Source organism: Pygocentrus nattereri, chromosome 26, assembly GCF_015220715.1.
Source record: "Pygocentrus nattereri isolate fPygNat1 chromosome 26, fPygNat1.pri, whole genome shotgun sequence".
Classification (NCBI taxonomy): Eukaryota; Metazoa; Chordata; class Actinopteri; order Characiformes; family Serrasalmidae; genus Pygocentrus; species Pygocentrus nattereri.
The window spans coordinates 11,401,144-11,427,354 of NC_051236.1; the positions used below are offsets into that span (position 1 = coordinate 11,401,144).

General features: G+C 42.2%; 1 protein-coding gene across 1 annotated transcript; it reads right to left on the minus strand.

The window, feature by feature from the left end:
- Positions 1-308: 308 nt before the first annotated feature.
- On the minus strand, positions 309-19,400 carry mbd6 (methyl-CpG binding domain protein 6). Its single transcript, XM_017705206.2, has 13 exons — positions 18,882-19,400; positions 17,645-17,809; positions 15,872-16,011; positions 15,032-15,134; positions 12,294-12,462; positions 8,587-10,647; positions 7,324-8,156; positions 6,992-7,151; positions 3,867-4,006; positions 2,638-3,348; positions 2,048-2,097; positions 1,807-1,870; positions 309-1,503 (listed from the first exon to the last, which is right to left on the minus strand). The coding sequence occupies exons 3-13, from the start codon at positions 15,985-15,987 to the stop codon at positions 1,444-1,446; spliced, it is 4,467 nt and encodes a 1,488-aa protein (XP_017560695.2). The 5' UTR covers positions 15,988-16,011; positions 17,645-17,809; positions 18,882-19,400; the 3' UTR covers positions 309-1,443.
- Between the last annotated feature and the right edge of the window lie 6,811 nt (positions 19,401-26,211).

Sequence of the window (26,211 nt, forward strand, 5' to 3'; positions counted from 1 at the left end):
TGAACAACGCTGTGTGTGTGTGTGAGATATTTTTTTTTATATATATATATATATATATATATATATATATATATATATATATATATATATATAAAAAATGTGCGCCTGTGTACCTTATCACTCTCAGTTGCTTGTAACTGTTATTACTGTATTATGAGATGGATCTTCACGGTATTCAGCTTTTTGACATATGCATAAAAATTAAAATTATCTCCAGACGTGAGAATAAATTTAACATGCTTTGAAGAATGATGCATTGTTCTTTCTACCTCACTACTCAATTACAAAGAACTGTCTGTCCATTCAAACACACTGCACAGAGATGTACTCAGAATTTGGTAAACGTTTTAATTTGTTAAATAAAAAGTCAACTCCCATTAAAAAAAAAAAAAAAAAAAGCTACTGCTCACAACTTTCAAAGTATTCTCTTTACAAATCAAACGTAAATATGGGGAAAGGAAAGTTTTTCTGAGGAAGAAATATTTTACAAATTGATCATTTTTTTCCTAAAAAAGTGTACAAAATAAAATACTAAAACTGTACATATTTACATAAAATTCATTAGTAAAATTGCATAATCATCCTCATTATTACTTTAAACCATTATTTAAATATTCTTGTGCCTGCGTTGATGAAGTGGCAGTCGGGTTTCGGACTCAATGGAGCGGTAGAGTTGTGACTCTGACCATACATGCAGAATCCGCCACTGATCACAGTATCAGACGTCGACCTCGCAACTTACACACACATACAGTACATACTCTGCTCCCATACACACAGGCACAACACTTATGCGTATGGGGAAGGAAGTTTCTCTCATGAGGTTCTATGACTACTTTTTGTCCTTTCTGAAGTGCGAGGTTCTGAAGATTACCGCACAAGAAGTGACAAAATGAAGCCAGTTAATATTTTGTTTTGGCCAAAGTTTAGATGGAACCTTAACCTACTCCAGCACAGTGGCTAATAGGGAGGAAACTAGAGTGCAGTAACAATGACTGGCAATAAGAGGGTGCTATAGGCCCATTCTAAACACAGAAAAACATTTTGAACTTCAAGCATCCAATTTCTGTTGAAGATGGAACATGCGTATGCACACTGCCACATCCATATGTATGAACGTACATACTTCTCCATACTAAAAGGTCAGCTGGAGTGAATTCCTATGTAGTAGTGTTGACTAGCCAATTCCATAACTAGTACTGTTCACGTCACTGTCACTACAAACGTGTAACTAGTAGGCAGAGGTCAGAAACAGAATGGTAACAATGAGAGACGCGGGCAGGAGAACGAGTGAGGTAACTGGGCTGTTGGAGAGAGACTGTGTTCCGCAGGTCCTCACAGTGCAGCGCAGTCGACCGTGACGCGCCCTCGTGGTGTTGCCATAGTGACAGTGCTGGTGTTGGCGGGTAAAGTACAGTAGAATAAGGGCTTCTATTAAAACGTCTATCTGACTACACGCCGCCTTTTCCCTCTCACAGCCCGCGCTGGCCTCGGCAGTGCTATCTGTGTCACACAAAACAAACAGGATTAGAAATGAATCACAGCGCACCTGCTATCAGGCAAACATCCCCTGAAGTAAAAATCAACTGTGATACATGCTGTTGTTTACATGCATATTATTAAATGTAAATGCTTTTGTTTGATGTTACTGTTGATATCTATTTATGTGTACAAAACGTCAAGTGTTTCTGCTGCTGTAGCATCCCAATTTCCCATTGGCAATCAAAGGATCTATCTATAAATGATATGTGAGCATTAGCAATTTCCACAAAGTCATTCCGATGCGTTTAGCTGTAATAGACTCACCGTAGCTGCTGGCTCTTCTATTATGCTGTCAATATCTCCTGGAATCTCTGGTGCTCTCTGTAGCCTGCCGCAAAGAAATGGCAAAAATGTTAGTGAGGCCAAAAAAAAAAAAAAAAAAAAAAGTATGTATATGTATATATATATATATATATATATATATATATATATATATATATATATATAAAATTAATGACTTATTAATTATTATTAATGACTTTTTCTCATTTACTTTTATACTCACGTTTGCTTTCTCTTTCTGCCCCTTCTGGTGCCTGTTCGTATTTCTGCAGCCTGTACCAAAAATAAAAAAAGTTTGCTTTGTAGTCCTTTCAAGCCCTAATCACGAGGTGTTTTGAACTGAATATTACTTGAACAACTATCAATAACTTCTCAGTTTAAATGCATGAATTAAACGGGTATACTACGAGTCAAATCTGTGCTTGGATTACACACACACACACACACACACACACACACACACACACACACACACTTTCTACACAATTTGTGTACAATTTGCTGTACACATCCCAGTCATTTGAGTGTGGGTGGGGGGCAAAGCATAACTCACTTCCCCTCCTTTCCTGATGCCTAGTTATGATCATTTGTCAATGGTTTCCAAAAAAAGACAACAAATCAACGGGCAATACTGGGTTAAATTTCAGATTAATATCACATGATAAACTCATTACACCCTTACTTTAAGCTAATAATAAAAATGGACATGAGACAAAAGCATGTTATTCCAATTAGTAATAATAAATAATTCATTCATTCAACCAAGGCCCCCATGCCAGTCTGCCTAAGGATTGTTCCTACACAAATACTCACCCTGCTGTGCTCTGCGTCTCTGTTACCCATGGTTTCGTCCACTGTGTCACTGGTCACTCTCTCCCTGGGACTCAAGTATCCCTGTGGCTGCCTTTCTTCCTCTTCATCGTCTTCATCATCATGGTCCTCTCCCACTCCGGCCCCTGAACCTATCCCATTGCTATAGACGCACAGTTTAGAAGAGCTGTCTGTCTTGGCCTCCTCCATAAAGGTGAGGTGCAGGGGTGCATCAACAGGACATGCGTCCGCTCCTGCAGGTTTGCTAGGTGGTGGAGTGGAGGGGTCCTCTGTGAGTTTGGGTGTCCCGCGGGCCGGAGACTGGGCTGTCTCCATGCTGATCCTGGACAGGTCGGGGTTGTGTACTGAGCACGCTCGGCGTGGGCTGAGGGAAGGCGGGGCGCTGGGCTGCTGCAGAAGGGGTGGGAGCTCAGGGTATGAAAGTGGGGTGGAATCAGTTCCTTCCTCAGAGCCACGCCCACTCACCTGCAGGAAGGAAGTGTAGATGGTGTCCATGAAGGAACTGTAAGGGTCCAGGAGCCCAGATTCTGTTGCCCCTCCAGACTCCTCCCTCTGCTGAGCCGATGTCTGAATATGTCCAGGGTTAAGCAGGGAGTCCTGGGCCATTTGAGAGGGGGGAAGGTCCTCCTGGGCTGGGGGTGTCTCATGAAGAGCCAGTGGTTTCTCTCCCATCAGTGCTGGAGCCATAGACAGCTGGAATATGGAAATAGAAAATTCTCTCTTTAGTAATTGCCCAGATGTGCAAGCCAAACATGCCCACATATATTCATGTCACTGATCTAATAAAGCATAAAAACCCTCCACAAGACCTATAAGCTCACAAAAATCCTCCTCCACAAGACCTATAAGGTCACTGTCCTATATTTCTTTTGTTTAATAACATGAATAAAAAAACTTCTTGTCTTGATTGGGTACATAATAGTAAAAGGCAGATTTGAAACAGTGATCTGAAATGCTTTTGTGACACTGTCTAGCGAGCAAAGCTTGGTTTCATCAAAGTTTTGAGGTTGTAGTAGTCATCAAATTCTGTCAAATATATGGCAACTACGAATTATGTTCTTTTGCTTTAATGACAGCATGCACTCAAGTTGCAGGGACTTCACAAGTTTGTGTAAAGGCCTCTGATGAGTAGATCAAATCCACCTGAGAGGATGAACATGAGCTTCATTGAAAGAGATTAAGATTTTATAAAGACCTTTTTGTGGCTTTACCTGCAGGCAAGTCAGCGGGTTGAGGCCAGCCTGGTTCTGTGGCAGTGGCATGCCCAGAGAGGGAGTCTGGGGCAGCAGCAAAGGCCCTGCTCCTAGTAAACTATGTAGACTATTAATATTACCCAGAGCCGCCAGATCACCTGCAAACCAGAGCAAAGAAACATAAGCACATGCATTGAAATTTTCTAAAACACAATTAAAGCAGAGTGTGCTCTTCACACAATTCCATTGTGAATGCCTGCAGGCAAGAACAGTAGAAAAGGTTACATGGCTATGATCTGGCAAAGCACCATTTATTTTTAAGACATTACTCCCGATTTCCCAAAATGTCCAGGACAAAAGGTCCTCAACAAAGTTCTGAATTGAAGCAGAAAGGCATCTGAAAATTACTGATTTGAAAAGTTGTTCTATCACCACTGTTACTAGTGAGTTTTGAGAAGTAGTCATTTATTGTACTTATTATGACGGGTTAGTTTAAGATAAAACAAGTAGAAAAGCTTAAAATACTTTAAAGATGCTTATCTTACTGCAGTACTTTTTTTTTCATCTCAAAAGCAAACCTCTAAAACTAGTCTTGCTAATAGCTTTCTTTTATGCCTAGACAACGTCCACTCCGTGTTAGCAGCATTAGTATTCCTGACCAAACAGGGCCTTCAATGCTGCCGGCAACGAAATTTGGGACTGCACAGCAGAGTCTTCGGCCCTCATCTACAGAACACTCCAAAAAAGAACAGCCAATTTTAAGCATTCAAACTGATGCCATAAAGTGAAAGCTAACCAAAATCATGTTCACGTCTATGCTGGAAAATAAAAACACAAAATCATCCAACATTTATCTATTTTGTGACGTTTTTTAGCTCAACCAAAACTCAGAAAAAAGAAACTGACAGTTCCACCTCACTCTGTTCTGTGGAACTGTTAAAATGGAATTGCTGTAATGACTCCACTATTTCAAGATATCTTCAAGTCTTTACTGCCAATGAAATCAGAAACACAGAAACCAATTCTGGAAACAGAACTTCTGTCATCATCTCTGTAGATGTAAAGTAATGCAAATACTTGATCAGGAACGGACCCAGTGACACCTTAAAAGAAAAACTGAGACCATATACGCATCACAAAGCAAACAAACAAACTCAGCCTTCATGAATAAACCTTGAGGATGACTTAACAAGAATATTTGAGGACTTGGAGTGGCATTCATCACCTTTCCCTCATTGTTTATAACACTCAGCTGCTGTTCTGAAAGCTCTGTATTGGCAAGCCCACAGTAGTTCAGGCTTTTCTAGGCTTTTCCCCCATCTTAACTCATTGATTAATCAGTCCCAAAATTCAAGTTTAACGTACCAAAGGTACATAAGGTTTGGTAATGGCATCTGACTGAACATGTAAGCAGTGAGGGAAGAGAAGCTAAGTAGTGTGCTACTTTTTGTAGCCAACTATAATTTTTGTAGCTAATAGCTGCAGCTGCTACAGTTTTATGAAATGTAGCTAGTAGCTGTAGCGCCTACAACTTTTTGTGTAGCTATAGCGAAACGTTTCGCTACAATTTCGCTACAGGCTTCAGACAACCCGCACAAAATCTGAACCATAGAACGCGGTCGTTAACTGGGCTGGTGGTGACTGTGCAATCCTGACTAAGCCGCAGTCATCTTGAGCAAATGGTCACACGCTGTTCACTCCTTACTAGTAGACTTAACTCAGGGGTCAGCAACCAAATTGTTATCATTTTGTCCTTTCAACAAAAATGAAAATATCTTTGGAGGCACAACATTTTGTGTCCATTTAACCATCTCGGCTGTAAGTCTCAGTACGTACTGATGCATTAGTACAGTTTAAAAATATAAATGAAAACACAGACTTACTTTGCCCTTTAAGCTTTAGCTCAGCTATAGCCGCTTTCATTGCAACTTAGTCAGAAAACTTTTCTGCAAGTTTCTTGTAAAATGTCTCTCAACGTTAGACTTTTTACGAGGCTGAAGTCACTTCTTATTCACCAGCTTCTTATTTGAAGATTAAACGTATCAGGAAACCAGCTGAGTGCTTATAAAAGAAAGTAAGTCCACTCATCCCCAAATTATCAATGCTCGTCTTAAATCTTTCTCTTTTCCTTTTTGTTATCTGCACTGCTGTGTGACCAGAAGTCTGTGCGTCAGTCTTCAGCATTAAAGGTTGGTGAATAAGCGGTGATGCGTTATCTTTAGCATTTTTATGTGTTTGTGTGTTATAAAAATTTTACAGCAGGATTCAAGTAGGATTATGTTATTTTACCTAAAAATCTAGTTCTGCTGTGGAGCCACAACAGCTCTGCAACAGTACAGAGATTATTTAGCTGCACAGACCTGATTCTCACCCCAAACAGAGCCAGGGTCACTGATAAGAATTTTGAGGCTAAAATTTTGCTGAGGTTTAACAGGACTCTGAATGCAATGTCTGTACATGTCTTACTGAAGTGTTTAAACTGAAGCAGTTTTATTTCAACAGTTGACTATGCTTTGCATTAAATCGTTTGCTTTGTATTTGGTTATTTTTGCTGATGTTTATCAGGAAAAACGTGGAATGACAGACTTTACCTTTACTTGGACTAAATTTTTGTTGGATATCACGTCTTTGGTTGTGCAAGTTTGATTATTGGTTACACTTTTTGGAGATCTTTTTGTATATTTGCAGCTTTTTAATTGTTTCATACATAAATGCAGTGTTCTGTTCACACTATCAGTTGGGCTTATTAGGTGTATCAGGTAGAGATTCCCAAACATTCTAGAAATTGTGCTTTCAAAATAGCTTAAAAAGTAGCCACTACTTTTCCTGTAAAAGTAGCTAAACTGTACCTAGCTACAAATTTTGGGAAAGTAGCTACAAAGTAGCTAACTTCAAATTTTTCTGTAGCTATCCCAATCCTGCATGTAAGCACAGTCTTTATGTGAATGACTGTGCACTGCAGTACATTAGAATAAATAGCACTCGTGACCAAATTGCAGCTGCTTCCAATGTGATCTCAACTGTGATGTTAAAACTGCAGTATTACCCATCTAAAAGCCTGAATTTTGTCTGTGCCATAATACATCACTGGTAACACAAATCAAAAAAGAAATGTATAAGATGGCGAGGTTTGGCTTACTCACCCAAGACGCCTGGAGGGAGGAGTGGAGGCAAAAACGGAGGTGCCTGGGCGCTGGTCTTCTCCTGCTCGGTTAGAGAGTCAGACACCTCCTGCCCAGCAATGGGCACCAGAGGGTTACAGGACACAGAGGTAGAGACCAAAGCAGGGCTGGAAAGAGTCCCCTACAGCACATACAAACAGATACCTTTTAACACCAATAAGTATAGATATAAAAGTTCACTGAGCCACTGGATGACACCCAAAATCACAGATACGTACAGCATGCAGACACACATGCAAGTGTGTATGTTTGTACACGGGGCATGCAGACAGCATTTATGCACGAGAGTATACCTGAGTGTGTGGTGGGGGGGATGGTGTGTGGTTGGGGAGAGTTTCTGCCTGGGCGAGAGCTGCAGCCAGCAGGGTGGGGTTGAGGGACAGGAAGGCGGGAGGAGGGGGAGGAGTGAGCTGGGCGGAGAGCAGAAGTGACTGGCCATCTGCGGCGGGCGCTAGAGCCTGCAGAGCTTCAAGGAGCCCTGGTCCCATCAGCACAGAGTCCAGCAGAGGAGCAGGGGTCTTCTCCAGAGACACTCCTTCCCCAAATACCTGCTGCGGGGGAGGAAGCTCCAGATTGAGTCCCGGCAAGGGCAGCATGGCAGCGGGATTCTGTCCCAGGAGCAAAGACGCCATGAGCAGAGCCTGCAGTCCGGGGGTCTTCTCACCAACCTCAAGCCCTGGAGTTGGAGCCGGTGGAGCTGGAGCCGGCGGATTGAGAAGACTGATGAGGTTCAGGGGGAACTCCCCTTGAGCTCCGAGAGTGGAAGGCAAAAGGCTGAGTGGGGAGGCCTGGTTGATGAGGTTGTTTGTTGGTGGTGGCGGATGGGTGCCATTTCCTGTGGTAGGAGGCTGATTGCCTGTCCAGAGACCCAGAGGCAGAGAGCCTAAGAAAGGGGGAAGAAGGGAAGGTAGACCCGCAGTGGAAGAGAGCAGCTGGAGCAGCTGCTCTTGCGTCATGAAGGGGAAAGACTCTGCCAGCTGCAAGGTGCTCACTGGGTCAGTCGGAGAACTGGGGAGGTCAGCTGAGGGAGCAGTGGGGACAGGGGGATGGGGGAGGCTAGGGTCTGGATCACAGCCAGTAAGAAGTCTTGTCTCCAAGTCCTGAGGCTCCTCTGACAGTACAGGACCTGTAGGAAGAGGAGATGCAATTGCTCATTTTATCCCCTTGAACTCCTGGCCAATAATTCTATTAATAATTTTAAGACTTATTAATCAGTGAATACAATGAATGACTCGGTTACCACTACTGAACTAATATACACGTTATGAAAATAGTTATGAGAATAAGGAACAGAAATGTGGACCATTAAAGCCACTGTACACTCATTAAAACCTCCAGCACTGTTCTCTTTATCCAATCAGCACTTTGTCATTACTGTATTACATTAAACCCAAACAAGGGAATTCAATAGCTACCTAGCTGCAAGTATGTTGTTTTGTCTGTCTAGTTTGCTAGTCTCACTACTGTCTGCAATTAGCAAACTCAAAACCACATAATACTATGCTATACTGACGTAAAAAAAAAACCCTTCAAAATCTTAGGAAAAGCACACTTACCCTTGCTCTCTGTAGGTTGGCTATGGCTAGACTGGTTTGGCTGGTTTGTTTGGTAAATGTGATCCAAGCCCATCTCCCCTGGTTTGGATGCACAGCTTTTCTCTAGCTGGGGGGACGCACGCAGGCAGCTGGCTGACGAGGACTGGCTCACTGTGCTGACACTCTGGCTGCTAACGGAAAGCTCGGTCCCTGCACTTGTGCATGCCCGTGGCTGGCTCAAGTTTAGAGCGCCAATACTTGCTGTTGTTTTGAGGTTTATTGCGGCTCCTTCCGTGTCTTCGCACATCAGAGGAATGGGCTGAGGAGCTGGCATCTGAGCAATGGATTCCAGAGAGGGCACCAGGCTTTGGGACTGGGAGTGATGGATGTGGACATGCGTGTGAGCATGTGACCCAGACTGGTTGTCGTAGTTGGGTGTCTGAGATGTAATGGGAGTGGGTGAAGAAGGCAATGTGACTGCGTGTTTGCTTGGCACAGCAGATGTCGCGATACTGTTTGACTGGGTGGCATTCTGTGCACTCTGCATGCTGAGGAGCTGAAGCAGGGCAGACAGAGGTTGGGAGGAAGCAGGGGGGGATGAGAGAGGAAGGGAGTTAGCAAGTACTGTCTTTTTGCCCTCCTCCCATTCAGGCTGCCTCAAAACACTGTTGGAGGATGAAGTACTTACACTAGAAAGCCGTGGGTTCTGGAGGTGATTATCCGAGTGAGACATAGGAGGAGGAGGAGGAGAGCAACAAGGGGAGGGGGAAGGAATGAGCGGGGAAGAAGCAGGTGGGTCTCCTGCAGGCCGGTTTATTTGCGATTCTTTCAGCATGCTAAGCACAGTGGGCGAGCGACGTTGGCGCTTTCGGTGTAACTTTTTCTCTGTCAGAGTGGGAGGTGTCAAGGGAAGGGAAGGGGAGTGAGGGAGCAAAAAGGCAGTCAAGGACTGGCTTCGGGCAGTAGGGGCATGGAGGCTACTGTTTAAAGTGCTAATCAATACCTTTGACTGCTGGTCCTTGTCCAGAAGAGGGAGTGCAGCTGTTGGTTCCACAGTACCAGACTGGTTCTGGTTTTTCTGACTGGCCAGCTGGGCTTTGGCAGCTGCTGACAAGAGACTGCTGGCTGGGAAAGAGCTGCTGATGTGCTGCTGCTGGCTCTTCTGCTGACAGAGGATCTGACCCAGAGGGAGACCCAACAACCCTGGGACAGGGGCACTGGACCCTGAACCATTCCTCCTGTCACAGGGGCTGTTATGGGCTGGCTGTAGGTTTTGCTGTGCATGAAGGTTGCTTTGGTTGCTGAGTGCATTATGGTGCTGGATGGAATTGATGTTGGTGTTAGCGCTGCACTCTTTGTACTGCTGCAAAATGCCTTCCAGGCGAATGCGTGGACTAGCAGGGGGCAGAGGAAGTTTGGGTGAGGAGGCAGATGGCTGGGTGGAGGGCAGTGGAGATGGTGAGGGTTTAACCCCCTGGGTGTGGCTGAGAACAGATCCCGGAGCTCCCTCAGAGAGAGAGGAGGTGGAGGAGTGACGGGATCGCGGATGTGGAGAGAAAGACTCCAGAGCACGAGAAGGCGATGGTGATACAGAAATGGGAGAGGGAGATTTCACAATTGTTCCCTGCAGATGGGGCTGCCCAGTCCTGCCAATCACAGGTGAAGATGAAGAGGGGGAAGAAGAAAATGAGATAGGGTGGGAAGTGTCCAACTGGTATGCATGCATGTGCGTGTCTAGTTTTGTAGTGCTGGGAGATGGGGGCTTGTGAGGTGCTCTTTGGAGAATGGTTTGGGCAATGACAGGATGAGGACTCCACTGCTGTTTCCCATAAGCAGCTATGCTGGGCCCTGGTGACTGGGCAGACGACCTCTTTAAGGGGGAACTCTGATCTGAAGTCAGTACAGTGGTGGAGTGGGAGACTGATCCATTCTGCAGGAGAGACAGAGGAGAAGGCAGGGGAAAGCTACTACTGCTGCTGGGTCTGGGCTGGTTCAGTCTTGGCTGGGCTGGGTAAGTGCAGTGGACTACGTCCCCACGAGACACTATGGACCCTCTCTGATCCACCGAGCACACGACGCTCCCTAAAAAAACAAACACACATATATGTCACATCATGTTTTCATGCAGCAATAAATGAATAGGCTCCCAATTCTAGTTCTAGATAGGGGTGGGACTCACTAGGTACCTCACGATTCAAGTACGATTCAGAGGGTTGTGATGAAATCGTATTTTATGATCTGTTTTATGATCACTTTTTTCTCACTGTGTGAGGACTTGGAACTTTTAAAGCAAAGAATTTGCAATGATCCATAATGAATATACTTCCAATATTTTTTATTAATAAATCAAACGGAAGTGATGTGGCAAGTCCACTGGAAGGCTCTCATTCACTGCTCTTGTTTAGACCACATGAGACACTGACTGCCACTCATCTGTTACACGGACATAAGATTCCGTGACAATGGATGTCCATGCATCACATTAAAGCTGTCCTACCCGTTTTCTTCAGTGAGTCTATAACTTCGGTTTTGGTCTTTTTTGGGGGGGCTGGTTTGCCGTGTCAGTTAAATATCTTCAAGACGGGACGCTGTATTTTGGCTCTAAAGTGTGCAACAACAAATATGCATTTATAAATCACTCCAGCTGGCTTCCTGAAACATTTAATCTGCAACAAGAATCTCTCAAACCTGAAAAAACCTCAAACCAAACCAAAAAAAAAAAAAAAAAAAAACACACCACACAACAACAAAAAAAACCTGAAGCTGAAGTCTGTTTCTCATTCTCCAGCTTCTTGTTCGAGTTTTCCTGTTCCACCTTAAAAGGTGCAGCAGTTACATTCTCACGCATCAGGTACCATTTAAGGTGGAACAGGGAATTTCAAAAGGGAAGCTAGAGAATCAGAGGAGACTTCAGCCTCATAAAAAGTTGAATGTTGAGAGACATTTTACAAGAAACTGATCTACGTTTGTGGAAAGGTTTCCTGCTGGTGATGCAAGAAAAACGTCAACAGCTGAGCTAAAGCAAAGCAAATCTGTGTTTTTGTTTGTATAGTTTAAGACATTACTAGGATATTAGCGCATACTGAGACACATGTATAGCCAAGATGGTAAAATGTACTCAAGGGAGCTTGATTTTTGTTGAAAGGACAAAATGACTTATTAACATTTGGGTTGCCAACCCTTGCACTAGCTTTTAATGGAGTGTGCACACCACAGACTATCGAGGCACTTTTTCCGCACTTTCCGCAAAGTTTTGCCTTTTGTGTTCTGTCAACGTTATCAATTAAAATTTAGAAAATCAGTTTTTGACATTTGTGAATCGATTCAGAATCATCCATGTCCCCATCGCGATGCATCCAAGAACTTAGTTCTAGAGTACCCCTGCTCTGCATATATTTGGGTATTCTGTGCTCCAACACACCCATTCCAACCAAGGAATGGCTTGTTAATTAGTTGGCTAGTTGGACCAAGTGCTTTGGGGCTGAGGTAATGACCCCTGATGGGCTCAATCAAACTGATGAATACCTCTTCAACAAAAAGTACAAAAAAGCTGTTTAAAGAAAAACTGTATATAGCTCAATTTGACCCATCAACTGCTAAACTATGATACTTTTAGCTTAAGCACAATAATGAGTAGCAAAGTCTGTAGCAAACTGTTAACTGCTAGAGGAAGCAATGGCACATCACAGTGCACTGTAACAGGCTGAGACAGAGCAGCACTACTGTACCTGTGCCATGAGCTGGCAGTGGAATTTGGGAGGTCTCCATGCTCCGGCATAAAGCAGCCATGGCGACCACTTTCCTGCGATGGTTACAGAGTTTCGTCATGTCCTCTTCCACCTTCCCCGACTGATGACTTGGAGCTTGAACCACTGCAGCTGAGTCAAAGTTAAATACCTACAGCAGAAAAAAGAACTTATAATAGTAATTTTTCTGTTTCACGTATATTTAACAATCTTATTTACAGTACAGAAATGCTATCATTTTGAATTTATATCTAATAATAATAATAATAATAATAATAATAATAGTAATAATAATAATAATAATAATAATAATAACAACACACTTTATTTATAATGCACTTTACATTTGAAACCAATCTCAAAGTGCTACAAAATAAAATCACCAGTATAAAACAGCATAAAACCAGTCAAGTTAATTAAGAATGGTAAGTTCTGCTAAAAAAGAAATGTTTCTAATCCTTTTTTAAAACTCTCAATTGTCTGTGGTGCCCTCAAATGGTCAGTGAGGGCATTCCATAAACGAGGTGCGGCGTAGCAAAAAGCCTGATCACCCATTATGCTGAGCTAAGTCCTGGGAACGAGAAGGTGATTTGAGTTTGTAGAGCGGAGAGATTGTGATGAGGTTTGTGGAGTGAGAAGTTCTTTCAGGTAGGGAGGAGCATTTCCATGGATGCACTGGTAAGTGAGTAGGGAGACCTTGCATTCAACCCTAACAGAGACGGGAAGCCAGTGGAGACAGTGAAGGATAGGTGTGATGTGCTCATGTTTCCGTATTCTCATCAGGATCCAAGCAGCACTGTTCTGAATGTACTGTAGTGTTTGAAGACTCTTGTTAGGAATCCTAATGAAAAGTGTATTGCAGTAACCCAGTCTGGAGGAAACAAATGCCCGAACCAGCTTTTCAGCATCTGAAGCAGTGAGTGTAGGGCAAAGTTTGGCAATATTTCTGAGATGATGAAAGGAAATCTTGCAAAGATGTTTGATATGGGCTTCAAAAGTGAGCTGAGGGTCACATTTTATGCCAAGATTGGTAACTGTTGTTGATAAAGGCGTGGTGTGATCGGACAGTACAATATTGGTTACGGAGAGGATTGAATCTGATGTGGCGTGCCAATCAACATCACCTCAGTATTTGTACTGTTCAGTTGAAGAAAACTGTTTCATCCACATGTTCATCTCTTCCAGACAGGCAGTGAGGATTGAAGAGGCTGATGATGGAGCAGTAGCATCAGAGGAAGCTGTGTCAATCTTCATGCAAAGTTGTATGTCATCAGCATAGCAGTGAAATGAAACTCCATAACGACTAATAACCTGGCCAAGGGGGAGGTCACTGCATACGTTTGAGACCTTGCAGTTCCAAAGGAAATGTACTCAGTTCTGCCAGTGAGATAAGATTGAAACCAGGTGAAAGCAGTGTCCATGAGTCCAATGGTATGGTACAATTGGTCAAGGAGTACACCATGATCAGTTGTGTCAAAAGCAGATGACAGCTCAAGGAGGATGAGCAAAGATGGTGAACCAGCATCAGCTGTCATCAGAAGGTCATTAGTGACTTTAACCAGAGCCATTTCTGTACTGTGAGCAACGCAGAAACCAGACAGAAATTTTTCAAAATAGTTGTCGTGTTTAAGGTGATCCTGAAGGTGAGTGGCAACTACTTTTTCCAATACTTTAGAAATAAAAGGAAGATTGGAGATAGGCCTATAATTAGCAAAAACTTCAGGATTAAGAGTAGGTTTTTTGAGAAGTGGTTTGATTAGGGCTGTTTTTAGTGAAGATGGAACACTGCCAGCTTGGTAAGAATGATTTATTACTGTTGTGATTATAGGACTTATGGTACCAGTGTTTGCTTTTACTAAAGCAGATGGAAAGGGGTCCAGAGCACAGGTGGAGGGTTTCATCTTCCTGATGATGTCTTCAACCATTTGTTGTGAGACTTTTGGAAAACACTCAAGGGGTTTGGAAACCTCCAGTGTGTAAGAGTGTGACAACTGCAATACTGACATCTAAGATATCAACTAAGCCTGTGTTGCTAGAAACCAATGAAAGCCAAGTGTTCCTAAGCACCTCAGTGATTATTAATAGTGGTAGGGAGACGGTTCAGTGTAATGCTCAAGCTACCATTTATGAATTATGTTTGGGCTAAGACACTTTCAGTAAACTCAGCCTAGTAAGCCAACTAGATTTAAAAAATTATTTATGATTGGATGTGTAATCAGCTCAGCTAATCATTAACACTTCACCCATTCTTATAATGTATCTGAAGTCAATGAACAGTGCCTGTTTTTAGACACAAAGTAGCAGTAATCTGATACCTACTGTAAGCTTTTTAGGGCTGCATGTGTTCCAAAGCTTTCTTTACAAAGTAACAATGACACCTGGCTTCAGTACAATTTCCCAGCTGAACTCAATGACATGGACTTACTGGCAGCGCACCACATGCACAAAGGAAGAAGGCAAGCTCTGCCTCTAGGTATCTGGTCATTTGCTAAAAAAACAATGGTGAACTTGTATTTATTAAGAAGAACAGACAAACAAAACAACTCTTCCAGTCTCCAACAGAGAGAACCAGTTCAACAAGAGTGGTAGCAGTGGTCCAGATGACACCTCAAAATTAAGGCTTGGGGCTGCAACTGTGGCTGTGTTAGAGAATCATTAGTCTTTCTTTACTCGGACAATATCATGCTTTCATGCCTTAGTAAAGTTAACAGGGAACTCACCTTATGGAGGACAAGTGGGCATTCCAGTCCGCACTTACATGTGCTGTCCGTCAACAGATAGACCCTCACCTCCTCCACAGAACACAGGACTGTACCACTTGGGCTGAGGGGAGAAAAAGCACAGATAATCAGCTGTGATCCCAGAAAGAGTGTTAGTTTGACAGCTTAGTGAATGCATTTGAATGTGTCAAGTCAAGAGGCTTTCATTGTCATAAAATGAAGTTTGTTTTGGTGAACAATCATAAATGTGTGTAATCACAGCTGTCTCACAACAGAACTGCTGCAGTGAGACTGAAAACTGCTGGAAAATTTGAAACAAAAGACTTCATGTTTTAGAATGGAGAAAAGCAGACCTCTGAGTGTGAGGTGCAGTAAACTGGGTTTATTTACTGACAGTAACTGCAGATAAACTAAGACTTGCAGACATTTATGTCATGCATACTGAATGTGATTTAACTACTTATTTATTGAAGTTCAGTACTAAGTGACAATTTCCTGATACTTGGTTGCACTGAAGTAAATAAGTGCCATAAAAATATTTAATTTCAACGCCCAGCCCTAATTATAGGCCTTGACTACTACAGAGCTTTCGTACGGAAGGTTGGGTAACTGAACAAACTTAATTTTAGTAGGCACCCTATTGTTATGCAAATCACTCCATAGCTGCTGTACTAAAAACTACACTTTCTATTTTCAGCAATTCATGATTATTCCATGAATAATTTATTGGAAATTATTCCACATACAATTTCTCATGAGTCTGTTTGCTTACTCATATGATCTCTGAAGAATGCTACAAAACCATTGGGAGGAAGAAGCGCAACAGAGGTGTAAAATTACCTGATGTAAGTGACAGCCCCATCCTCCACTTTTCTCTGCCAGCCAACAGGGACCTGAGCGGTGAGCGTTGGACCACCATCTTTTTCTCCTGCTGCATTCTCACTGCCCCCCGTCATTTTCGGCTACCACACATCCAGCTCCTGCAGAACCAAACCACGGTCAACTGAGAAGCACTTCAGATGCAAACAGTATTTAATTTAGACCAGCAACTATCAACCCAGGGTGGTGAACCATAAACTGTAGAAAACTGTAATGTGATGAGTACCTCTTTAGACCAAGGCGTCACTAATCTTATCCACAAAGGGCCTGTGTGGCTCCAGGTTTTCGTTCCAATCAAGCATAAGCACACCAGATTCCTTTAGATTAACCTGTTGACTGCAGTCTTCAAAACAGGTGTAATTATATGAGGTGAGCTCCTGCTTGGCTAAAATGTGTAGCCTCAATGGCCCTTTTATGGATAAGACTAGTGATCCCTGCTTTAGACTATTCACAAAACATGTAGGTTAAAGGAGTATTCCACCACTTTCCAAACTTTTTACATAAATAAATCATTAAGATTGAACAAAGTCATTCAGATCAAGGTGAAATGCTGCAATCTAAAGAAACTTAGAGTTAGAAGTGTTCACAGTTGTGGTGTTAAGAACCAGAGATCCAAAGACATTAATGCCTCTAAAAGCTGCCTCAGAGATTTTTGATGTGAAATGCTGCGATCTCCAGAAACTTGAGTTAGAACTGTTCACAGTTGTGGAGATAAGAACCAGATGTCTGATTACATGAATGCCTCTAAAAGCTCTGTCACAGAAAGTTATTAACACTTGTTTTTTCAGATTTACCACTATTTTACCTTTATCAACATTCCATACAAAAACTCACAAGAAATGCAATTCCAATCCGATTTCAAAGTGTCTTTGGGTCAATGTGACAAACAACACGGATGTCAAATCCTCAGTGATGGGAGTGTTGGAATTTAAGAAGAATGCCAAAGATTCATGCTTAGAGAATTCTGAACAGTTTGGAAGGCAAGAAGATGCACCTCCATCTCATCTGCGTCACCAGCGTAGCTATGTAGTTCCTGACGCCTACATCATTACCACAGCAACATGTTCAGCTAGGCTGGTCTCATCTGATCACTTGCAAATAAAAGTGCAGTCAGTTCTCTCAAAAGATCTAAATCGAGAAAAAAACTGATTTGCCTGCAGTCTGAACACAGCCCTAACGACTTTGCTTACATACCAATAATTTAGATAATACTGACACTTTGAAAACTATGTGAATTCCCATCTCAACACAGACGCAATACGTTTCTAAGTCTGAAGAAGATAACCCTTAAAGTGCAACAACTGCCAAATTGATGAGTCTGAACACTGTACATTCTAGACATTCTAATTTAAATCACCAACTGATCAACAACTTGTTAATTAACTTGGTTAATATATATTGTGAAAGAAACAGCAACTCAAATAACTCCTAAGATAAGGATTGTACAGTTCAGTGCAATGCGGTGGGAGCAACATACAAATGCCTGTGTCTAAGGATGGGACCCCAGGCAAAATCAATCAATGACAAACTCGTCACACTGGAGCAAAACCACTTCAGAGTTCTGCATTCCAATGTTAAAGGGGAGGTTCTGTTTTTAAACCAGAGTTTTTGTCTGTTCACTAAGTGAAAAAGCAGCCTTCAGCCCAAATCTTTGGATTATAAGCCTGTATACTGACACTACAGAGGCAAAGCACTCCCTTAACATAAACAAGGAAACCAGTAGACATACTGTACCTTTTCATTTTTATATAGCCTGGGTGTGCACCATCCATGAAATCCACCCCTGTGAGGACATATCAAATAGTGTTACCAGAGCTCAACACAACTGAACAGAAATCCAGTCAATGCTCTGTTCTCTTTGGAATATGGATCCTCTTCTCTTGGCTTGGAGCTGACAACCTGAAACACAGAGTGATTTGATTATTATTTCACATAATCACATAAAAGACAGTTAATAGAAAATGCATGTGATTTATGTAGGAGTTATTGAAAAAAGGGCATCAGTTAGGAGACAAGATCATACATTGAAATAGAAAGGCAGTATATTGTAATTGTGGAAGGAAAGCACTCTCCTGTAGACAGCTGTCAGTACAAAGAACCTGCTCATATCTGCTTATATAAAGAGACACAGGAAAGAGTTCTTGAGGAGGAGTGAGGCTAAATGGAAGTGAGAAATGTGTCCCATAACATCCTGTTAAGTATACAGAGGAGAAGTGCGTCTGTCCAGTGCGAATTTTGGGAATCTAACTGAAAAAAACAACAGGATGTTCAAAGGTTGTATTGAATGTCAGAGGCTGGCCAAATGGGAGATAAAACTCAAGGAAGACACCATGAGAATAGGAGGTGTTGTGAAAAAGTCAGGCTCTGACACTTCACAGGTAACCTACGTTAATTGCTCTTTTTTCACATGCTTCAAGTTAAAGAGACACAAAATTTCTGAGTCAGGAATCCAAAACACAGCCTTCCGTGACATGAGTGAAAACAAGAGAGCAAACAAACGAAAAGTGTGTGCAGAAACTAAAACAGTGCACTCAGCGCAGGCATCAACTCCATACTTAAGACTTCAGGTTAACAGCGAAGATAAAACGTGAAACTGAGAGACAGTTGACCTAAGCAGCAAACGTCCTTTTACGACTCTTTTCGAAGACGGAAACGAGGGACTTGGTGCTGCCTGGAAGAAGAATAAGGAGCGGATCAGTCGGTTCAAAACAGGGAGCTAGCACTAAGCTAGCGCCTCCATAACAACTAGCTAGCTAGCGTGCTAAGTTAACAGGCTAAAGACTCGGTTCGCCCAAAATAAAAGCGTTTAGATGCTGTTAAAGGAGTAGGCGTGAACAAATGAAGTGAAAAACAAAAACAAAAGTGCGTAGGAAAGTGATAAAGAACGCCGTGCTTGATTTATTGCACTGGATTGTGCTTCACAGCTCGCTAGCCAGCTTGTGTTAGCTAGCTGGGCTGGCTAGCGACATACCTTCTCTGTTTACGAAGTTTCCTGCTTCTTAGCCGCGCTGCAGTGACCAGGAGAGAGATAGCGGAGGCTTTTTTGACAGACTTTCCTCGCAAGCGCTGCGGTTTGTTTGCGAGCACTGTCGAAAGCCCCGACCGATTTTCGGCCACTTTCCCCCCTCTTCTTCCTCGGCACCTTCTGTCCGTCCTACCTAAAAAAACAAAGAGCAATAACGCTAGCTGGGTTTTATTGCGCCCGTTGCATTGTCGCCCCAAAATGATCTTAATTTCGAGCGGATCTCTGTCGGCCGCGCAGAGCGCGATTGTTTAATTCAGCGCTTTAATTTACAGCCATGAGCTTCTGAGCTGTTAAGAACGGGCAGAAGTCGGATCTCGGTTCTGTGATGAGCCGTTTCAATTAATCCCTAGTTCAAGTTCCTATTTTTTCCCTAGGATTCCGTGCCAAAAAAAATCATGGAGTTTCCTTTCGGACCTGCGCACTGGCGCCCCTCTGCCCAGGGAATTCCGTACCCACAATGCACTAGGGCTGGAGGGAGCGTGTGGACTAGCGATGGAAAATTCGATTCACTTTCACAAACCGATTCATTAGAAGGGTCCGATTCAATGAATCAAGTACTTTATTCAAAGAGAGTTACTCAGTAGCGTAACTACTGGAAGTGGGCGTGGGGGTTGCTGGCAAACTAGTAAAATTTTTGGGGTCACCACTACATATGAAGTTTAATTTAAAACATATTTAATTTACTACATTTGCTACTCCTACCTTACTAGGACCTCCACGCTGGAGTCTGCTGGAGTGGACGTTGCAGTTTGAGCAGAGCACAGGCGGCCCAGCCTGCCTGATGACAGCATGCTGTTCTAACATCTCAGCCTGAGCAAGACTCAGATAATATGAGCCTCTTTAAATAAAGAAAAGAATAAATTATCATGTTCAAGAAATGTTTGTATGTTAGTTTTAGGTTCATTGTTGCCCAGTATTTATTCACACAGTTAATAAAGCACAACATCTTGTGGGAATGCTACAATTGGTGTATCTATTTTAATAGCCATGAAGACTACAATTGGAATCAGAAGTTGGATAGCCCTGTGAATATCTGCTGAAGAGGAAAATCACGATGTAAACATTTCTTGACCATGCTGCAATGCAACACACACACACACACACACACACACACACACACACACACACACACACACACACACACACACACACACACACACACACACACACACACACACACACACACACACACACACACACACACACACACACACACACACACACACACACACACACACACACACACACACACACACACACACACACACACACACACACACACACACACACACACACACACGAGCGGCACGGTGGGTAGCGCTATCGCCTCACAGCGAGGAGGGCCTGGGTTCGATTCCCCGGCCGGGCGGCCAGGGTCCACTCTGTGTGGAGTTTGCATGTTCTCCCCGTGTCTGCGTGGGTTTCCTCCGGTTTCCTCCCACAGTCCAAAGACATGCAGTTGGACATGCTAAATTGCCCCTAGGTGTGAGTGACTGTCTGTCTGTCTGTCTGTCTGTCTGCCCTGCGATGGACTGGCGACCTGTCCAGGGTGTATCCTGCCTTCCGCCCGAAGACTGCTGGGATAGGCTCCAGCATCCCCCCGCGACCCTGACGGAGAAGCGGCTTAGAAAATGGATGGATGGATATATTTATATACACATATACATATATATAAATATAATGGCAGCCATGCCATTAAGTAGCTTACACACTACACACTTATCAGCTCCACTTACTATATAGCTGCACTTTTTAGTTCTGCTTTTACAGACTGTAGTCCATCTGTTTCTCTGCATACTTTGCTCCCTTGTATGTTGCTCTTCAATGTTCAGGACCCCCACAGGACCACCACAGAGCAAGGTGGTGGATCATTCTCAGTACTGCACATGCAGACATGGTGGTGCCGTGTCAGTGTGTGTTGTTATGAGTATGAGTTTTCAGTTCAGAAACAACAGTGCTGTACTGTGCTGTACTCTGCCTACTCATTGTCCACTCTATTATATATATATATATATATATATATATATATATATATACACACACACATATATAAACACATGGGCAAAATACAAAAATTTAATAAGTAAAAGTATTGATGGCTAAATATACTAAATAGACTCTTCTAAAACTAAATGTGTCTATTAATGTATAAAAAAAGTAACACATTCAAAATATATTTAGAACACACCATACATTTGGGTAAGGCAGATGGGATTTTTTTTTTACTTAATTCATACTGTTTCTGGCTGTTACTGGTTGGCGGTTTTCTTATTGTAAGTATTATGTAATATGTTTCTTGAAAGATTCCTCAGAATTAAAAAAAAAATCAGGATTCTTTTTTCCTTCAATACTTGCTTCAGTCCACTGTTGCTCATACAACCCAAGCAAGAGTCCAAGCACAACACAGATGTTAAACTTTGTTCACTACCAGGTCGTAACTAGCTATGAGGATGCTGAGGTCCGGACCTCGGTAGTTTCAGAAGCATTTTTCAATCCTACAATTCAGTTAAGTACAATTAAATTCTACACCAATCATGATTTTTGATGTGGAAACAGCGCCATTCTCATTCGGCTGGAATTTAGAGGCAGAGCCCATACAGGTCTACTCCATCAAATGGGGAAAGAATATTTATTAAGCCACATTTTTTAAGATAGTGACACTCAATTTGTTTTCTGTGAGCGTTGTTACTGTGTTACGGCCAATCAAATCATTGCACGGTAAGCCACGCGCCAGCTTATTTTCTAAGCCCTTCAATCACTACTTACCAACCGTTTCTATCTGCATTTGCCTCAAGCTGGTTCGTTATCCATGCCCGTCATGTTCGTCACTAGTCTGAGAACACAGAGATCCTCTGGAGCTTAAGAAGGGTTTAGGAAATTCATTGTGAATACAGAAACAAAACGACACAATTTCAGTGAATGAGCAATAGTGAAACGCCATGCTAACAATACTCAGAGCAACTTAGACTTCTTGAGATGTAACGTTACAAATATGCAGCACACATACTACAGGCTAACATAAAACAGCTAAGATAGATCTGAGAGTTTAAGAGAGTAATTAACAGATTATTTTTTTTGCAATCAAATTTTTTTTTTTTTTTTTAAGATATTGCTCCAGTGTAATGCAAAATACAATAAGCAACAAGATACATAGCAACAAAATGAAGCACCCAACACCCCCCCTCTCCATCCCTCCATGGCACCCATAAACCCACTGCTGATCAAAATAAAAAATAAATAATAGTGAAAAAATAAATAAATGAATAGTCTCTATTCTCTATATCTAGTAATGCAAAACAGGTTTCACAATAAGTTGCTAACTTTCTTAGCTGCACTTTCCAAAGAGTTCAAGGTCCTCCCATTAGCTCCATGGATCCTTGCAGTTGAAAGTTCCATATTAATAATATCCACAAAGGTGAGGATCCATTGCCACCAGCACAGAGAATGTGGAGGTTGCCAATGCAAGGCTAACATTTTTTTGCAGCTGTGAGACCAGCCAGCCAGATTCCCTTTTCAGCACAATTTAAATTACATTCAGAAGTGTCAACCAAAAGCAAAGTTTGTACTGTTTTTGGAATGGTTTTACTGAGAATGGCAGATAATGTAAAAGAAACCATAGTCCAAAACACAGTTACACAGTTGCACAGTTAAACATTCCCAGTACATATGTAAAAATGTACCATAAGTACAATCAGGACAAAGATTACAAAGAGCAGATGCAGTAAGGCACATATGGTAGCGTCTACAAGGAGTTAAATAGGATCTGTGGATAAAATTGTAATGAATAAGCTGATAGTAATTAACAGATTATGATCATAAAATGCAAACAATGTAATGCCTATTTTGGAAACTAGTAATGCTACACATAACCAGGGTGCTTTGGTCAAGTACCAGTAGCTGTTCTGTTTTGACTACAGGCTCTGTAGTTGGTATATTAGCTATTAGGTGAGAAATTAATGGTTGATCAAAGTTTTATTGTGGTACCTATTCATTACATACCACAGTAAGCATGTTCACTGTTAACCCCTGAAAATCACAGGCTTATTATTCAGTAACTACATGTACTTCAGTGCAAACTGGTTGCGCTATTCTTACATGTGTAATGAAACTCTGGGCCCGTCTGTGGGCCTTGGCCATTTAACAGGTTAATTAGTGTACTAATGGCAGTATAAATGATGATATATAATGACAGTGTAAAGTCATTTACAAATCAGCAGCAACTGTATGAGTATCTTCCTTCCCATTTGCTGGGATTTGGTAGAGACAGACTTTCATAAAGTATTTTTAATGTATGCTTTTTCAGTTATCTGTGAGGACAGAGAAGGATGAGGGGACAAAAGGAGACAGGCACAGAAACAGAGAAAGGTAAATAAAATAAAATTAATGTAACTATCAAATCATTTATTATATATAGGTTTCAGCATATAAATTCAGCCAAAGATAAATGTGAAAATAAATAGTTAAATGATTTCTTAAATCAATTTAAACAGGGCAGCAAGTTTATGCAACAGTAATAGCAGTTCATGGAAGACTTGACGGATGGGAAGAGAATGATGAGAGGAAAAAGTACATAACAGTCATGGACAGGTAAATAAGGAGCAACGACTTGGCATAATACACATTTAGGTAGGCAGTTAGTGTAGTCACTACATGTTGTAGGCCTGTTTTCTGCAAAATGGACCTCACTGATTTTTTTTACCCTGGTTATGGCCCTGATCAGTACTGAGAAGATCGTTAGTTTGATCATTCCTTTAAAAGGGCTCAGTTCCACTGAGATTAATAACTGATCGTCACAGTGATTTGTTAGTCTACGCAGGCTTTAGTCGGAGCCCTAGTGTTTGTAAATAGGCCATTAACCGGGGCTCTCTTTAGAGTTCATCCAACCAGCATGTTTGCTAAATGCTGTGTGCTGACTCTAAAATAGTGAACCTCTTAAAATCTTTATTTATTACATACTAATGCTTATTATTCAGCAACTACAGGTTATCCTTAGGTTATAGGAGTGTGTAATAAAACTTTGGGCCAGCCGGTGGGCCCTGGCCCTTTGAGGAGTAAATACACAAGCATTGGTGGTTCTTTTTGTTTTTATTTAGTGGGTATTATAGAAGTGTTACCCTGAAGATGTAAAAAGTAACTGTAGTCTGAATACTGCTTTTACAAAATATAACTTGGACTGAATACAGATACTTAATTTTTTATTTTTGTATTCTGAATATGTGTGTGTGTATATATTTATATTTATGTTTAGACAATTTAAGTCATTTTAAGATAAAAATAAGTCTATTGGCTGAAAAAAAAGTTATTCTGTTGATGTCATATTTCTTCTTTACATAGGTTCTGATGCAGAATAACAAACAATATCAGTATAATTAGAATTATTGCTATGCAACGCACTGTTGTGCACTAGGAAGGACACTACATAAAAATGAAATAAAAGTGTTTTTGAATGAAAAAAATCACTGATGTTTTCAGACAAGTTTTTTTTCAGTGAACCGGTTCGACGATTTATTGAAAGAACCGATTCAAATGAAAAGATTCGCTCACCAGTGTGACATCGCTGCTCACAACAAACACACGACTTATGAAACACAAAGATCCTCAGTTTATCCGGTTTACTGTGGTCGCTACCTCTAATAAATGCAGCTCCTGTGAGTCAAACAACCCCAAAACTGACAGTGAACACAATCGGCAACTTCGACATTTGTAGCCACGCTGTAAACTGAGGAACTAAACTCATGCGCTCTTTCACTCGAAGTTTCTCGTTTTAGACGACTAGACCTTTTCCCGACTATGTTCAACGCTCCTTATTCCTTTTGGGTGACTGTAAAGCCACAAGTGGACAAAAGTGAAAGTGTATCGTGCAGTTAAGAGCTCTTTGTCTTTTATCCGCTATGTAATGTGATTTATTTCGTTGCCGTTCACAGCTGCGCTGAATTTCAGAGTTAAATGAACTCCGTTCCACTCAGTCCTGAATTCGCCCTGGGCGACTCGGAGAAGAAGGGCGGTAAAGCCAGTGAGCAGACCTCTGCTAAAGCCTAATAAAGCTGTGGTCATTCTTGGCTTCTGCTGCCACATTTTGTTGGTCTCCAATTCGATGAAGTTACAAAGTAGTATAAACAGAGATTAGAAATGTGTTCCGCGGCCAGTAAACTTCACAGATTAACAATGAAAACAAAGGAAAAAGGGGACACAACAGCATCCCCAGCGGGGTTTAACCCGTGAATGCCCATATCTGAAATACTCTGATGACACCCGTGTGGCCAAAAAGCGAGATTCTATCACTTAGTTGACTTACGTCTGTCATTTTTTTGTGTGGTGCTCTGGCTTTATAATAAAACTATAGAAATTCTGCATTAATCGAACGAGCATTGTATTCCACACTGCATTCAATGGTTCTTTAATGGTTTAGAACCATGAGTTCTTTATAGAACCATCTGCATGCGTGAATAGTCCTTTGCATGGTGAAAAGGTTCTTCAGATTGATGGAGAATGTGTCGTGTATGGTTCTAAGTAGAACCTGTCTGAAAATGGTTCTATATAGCAACAGAATGGGTTATGCTATTGTTGTCATGGCAAGCTCGTGAACTCTTTGTGGTGCTCGTACAAACATCATCAACCATCAGTCTGTAGAACCATTTCTCCATTCAGACCCATTTAAGTATGCAGATGGTTCTATGGTTCTAAATAGACCCAATTCGTTTACTGAAGAACCCTTGAAGAACCATCTTTTTACGAGTGAAACGGTACGTCAGAATAGTGCACCACCGTCAGATGTGCACGCGCTGGTGTGTAGCGCGTGGGGCTGTATGTGCTGTAGCAGGTGGTCCTAGATGTTCATTCAGCACCTCAGTAGTTTGCTGTGTCCTCAAAGTTTGGAAAACACCCGGAGTGTCCAGGTCGCGCGTGAGAGAGAGAGCGAGAGAGCGAGAGAGAGAGAGAGAGAGAGAGAGAGAGAGAGAGAGAGAGAGAGGGAGAGAGAGAGGGAGAGAGAGAGAGAGAGAGAGAGAGAGAGAGAGAGAGAGAGAGAGAGAGAGAGAGCGCACAACTTTGGGGAATAAAGGCTTAAGCTGCCAATCGCGTGCGGCGCTCGGAGGTGATAACCATTAGCGGCGGGGAGAGAGCGCGCGGACACACAGCAACAGCCGCCCCGCTCGTGACGTGGGAGGCGCGTCTGCTCGCGAGCTCCTGGAAACAGTACGTGAGCCTCCTATTCGCTAAAAGCTCGCGCGCGTCCCACTCGCGCTGTTGCTAGGCAATACCCCGCACGCTCCGCGCC

Coding starts and splice junctions, on each gene's coding strand:
- mbd6 (XM_017705206.2), bottom strand. CDS start 15,987: ATGACGGGGGGCAGTGAGAATGCAGCAGGAGAAAAAGATGGTGGTCCA. Junction 12,463..15,031: donor GCCCACTTGTCCTCCATAAG/GTGAGTTCCCTG, acceptor TTTCTGCTGTAG/GTATTTAACTTTGACTCAGC. Junction 10,648..12,293: donor ACTGCCAGCTCATGGCACAG/GTACAGTAGTGC, acceptor TTGTTTTTTTAG/GGAGCGTCGTGTGCTCGGTG.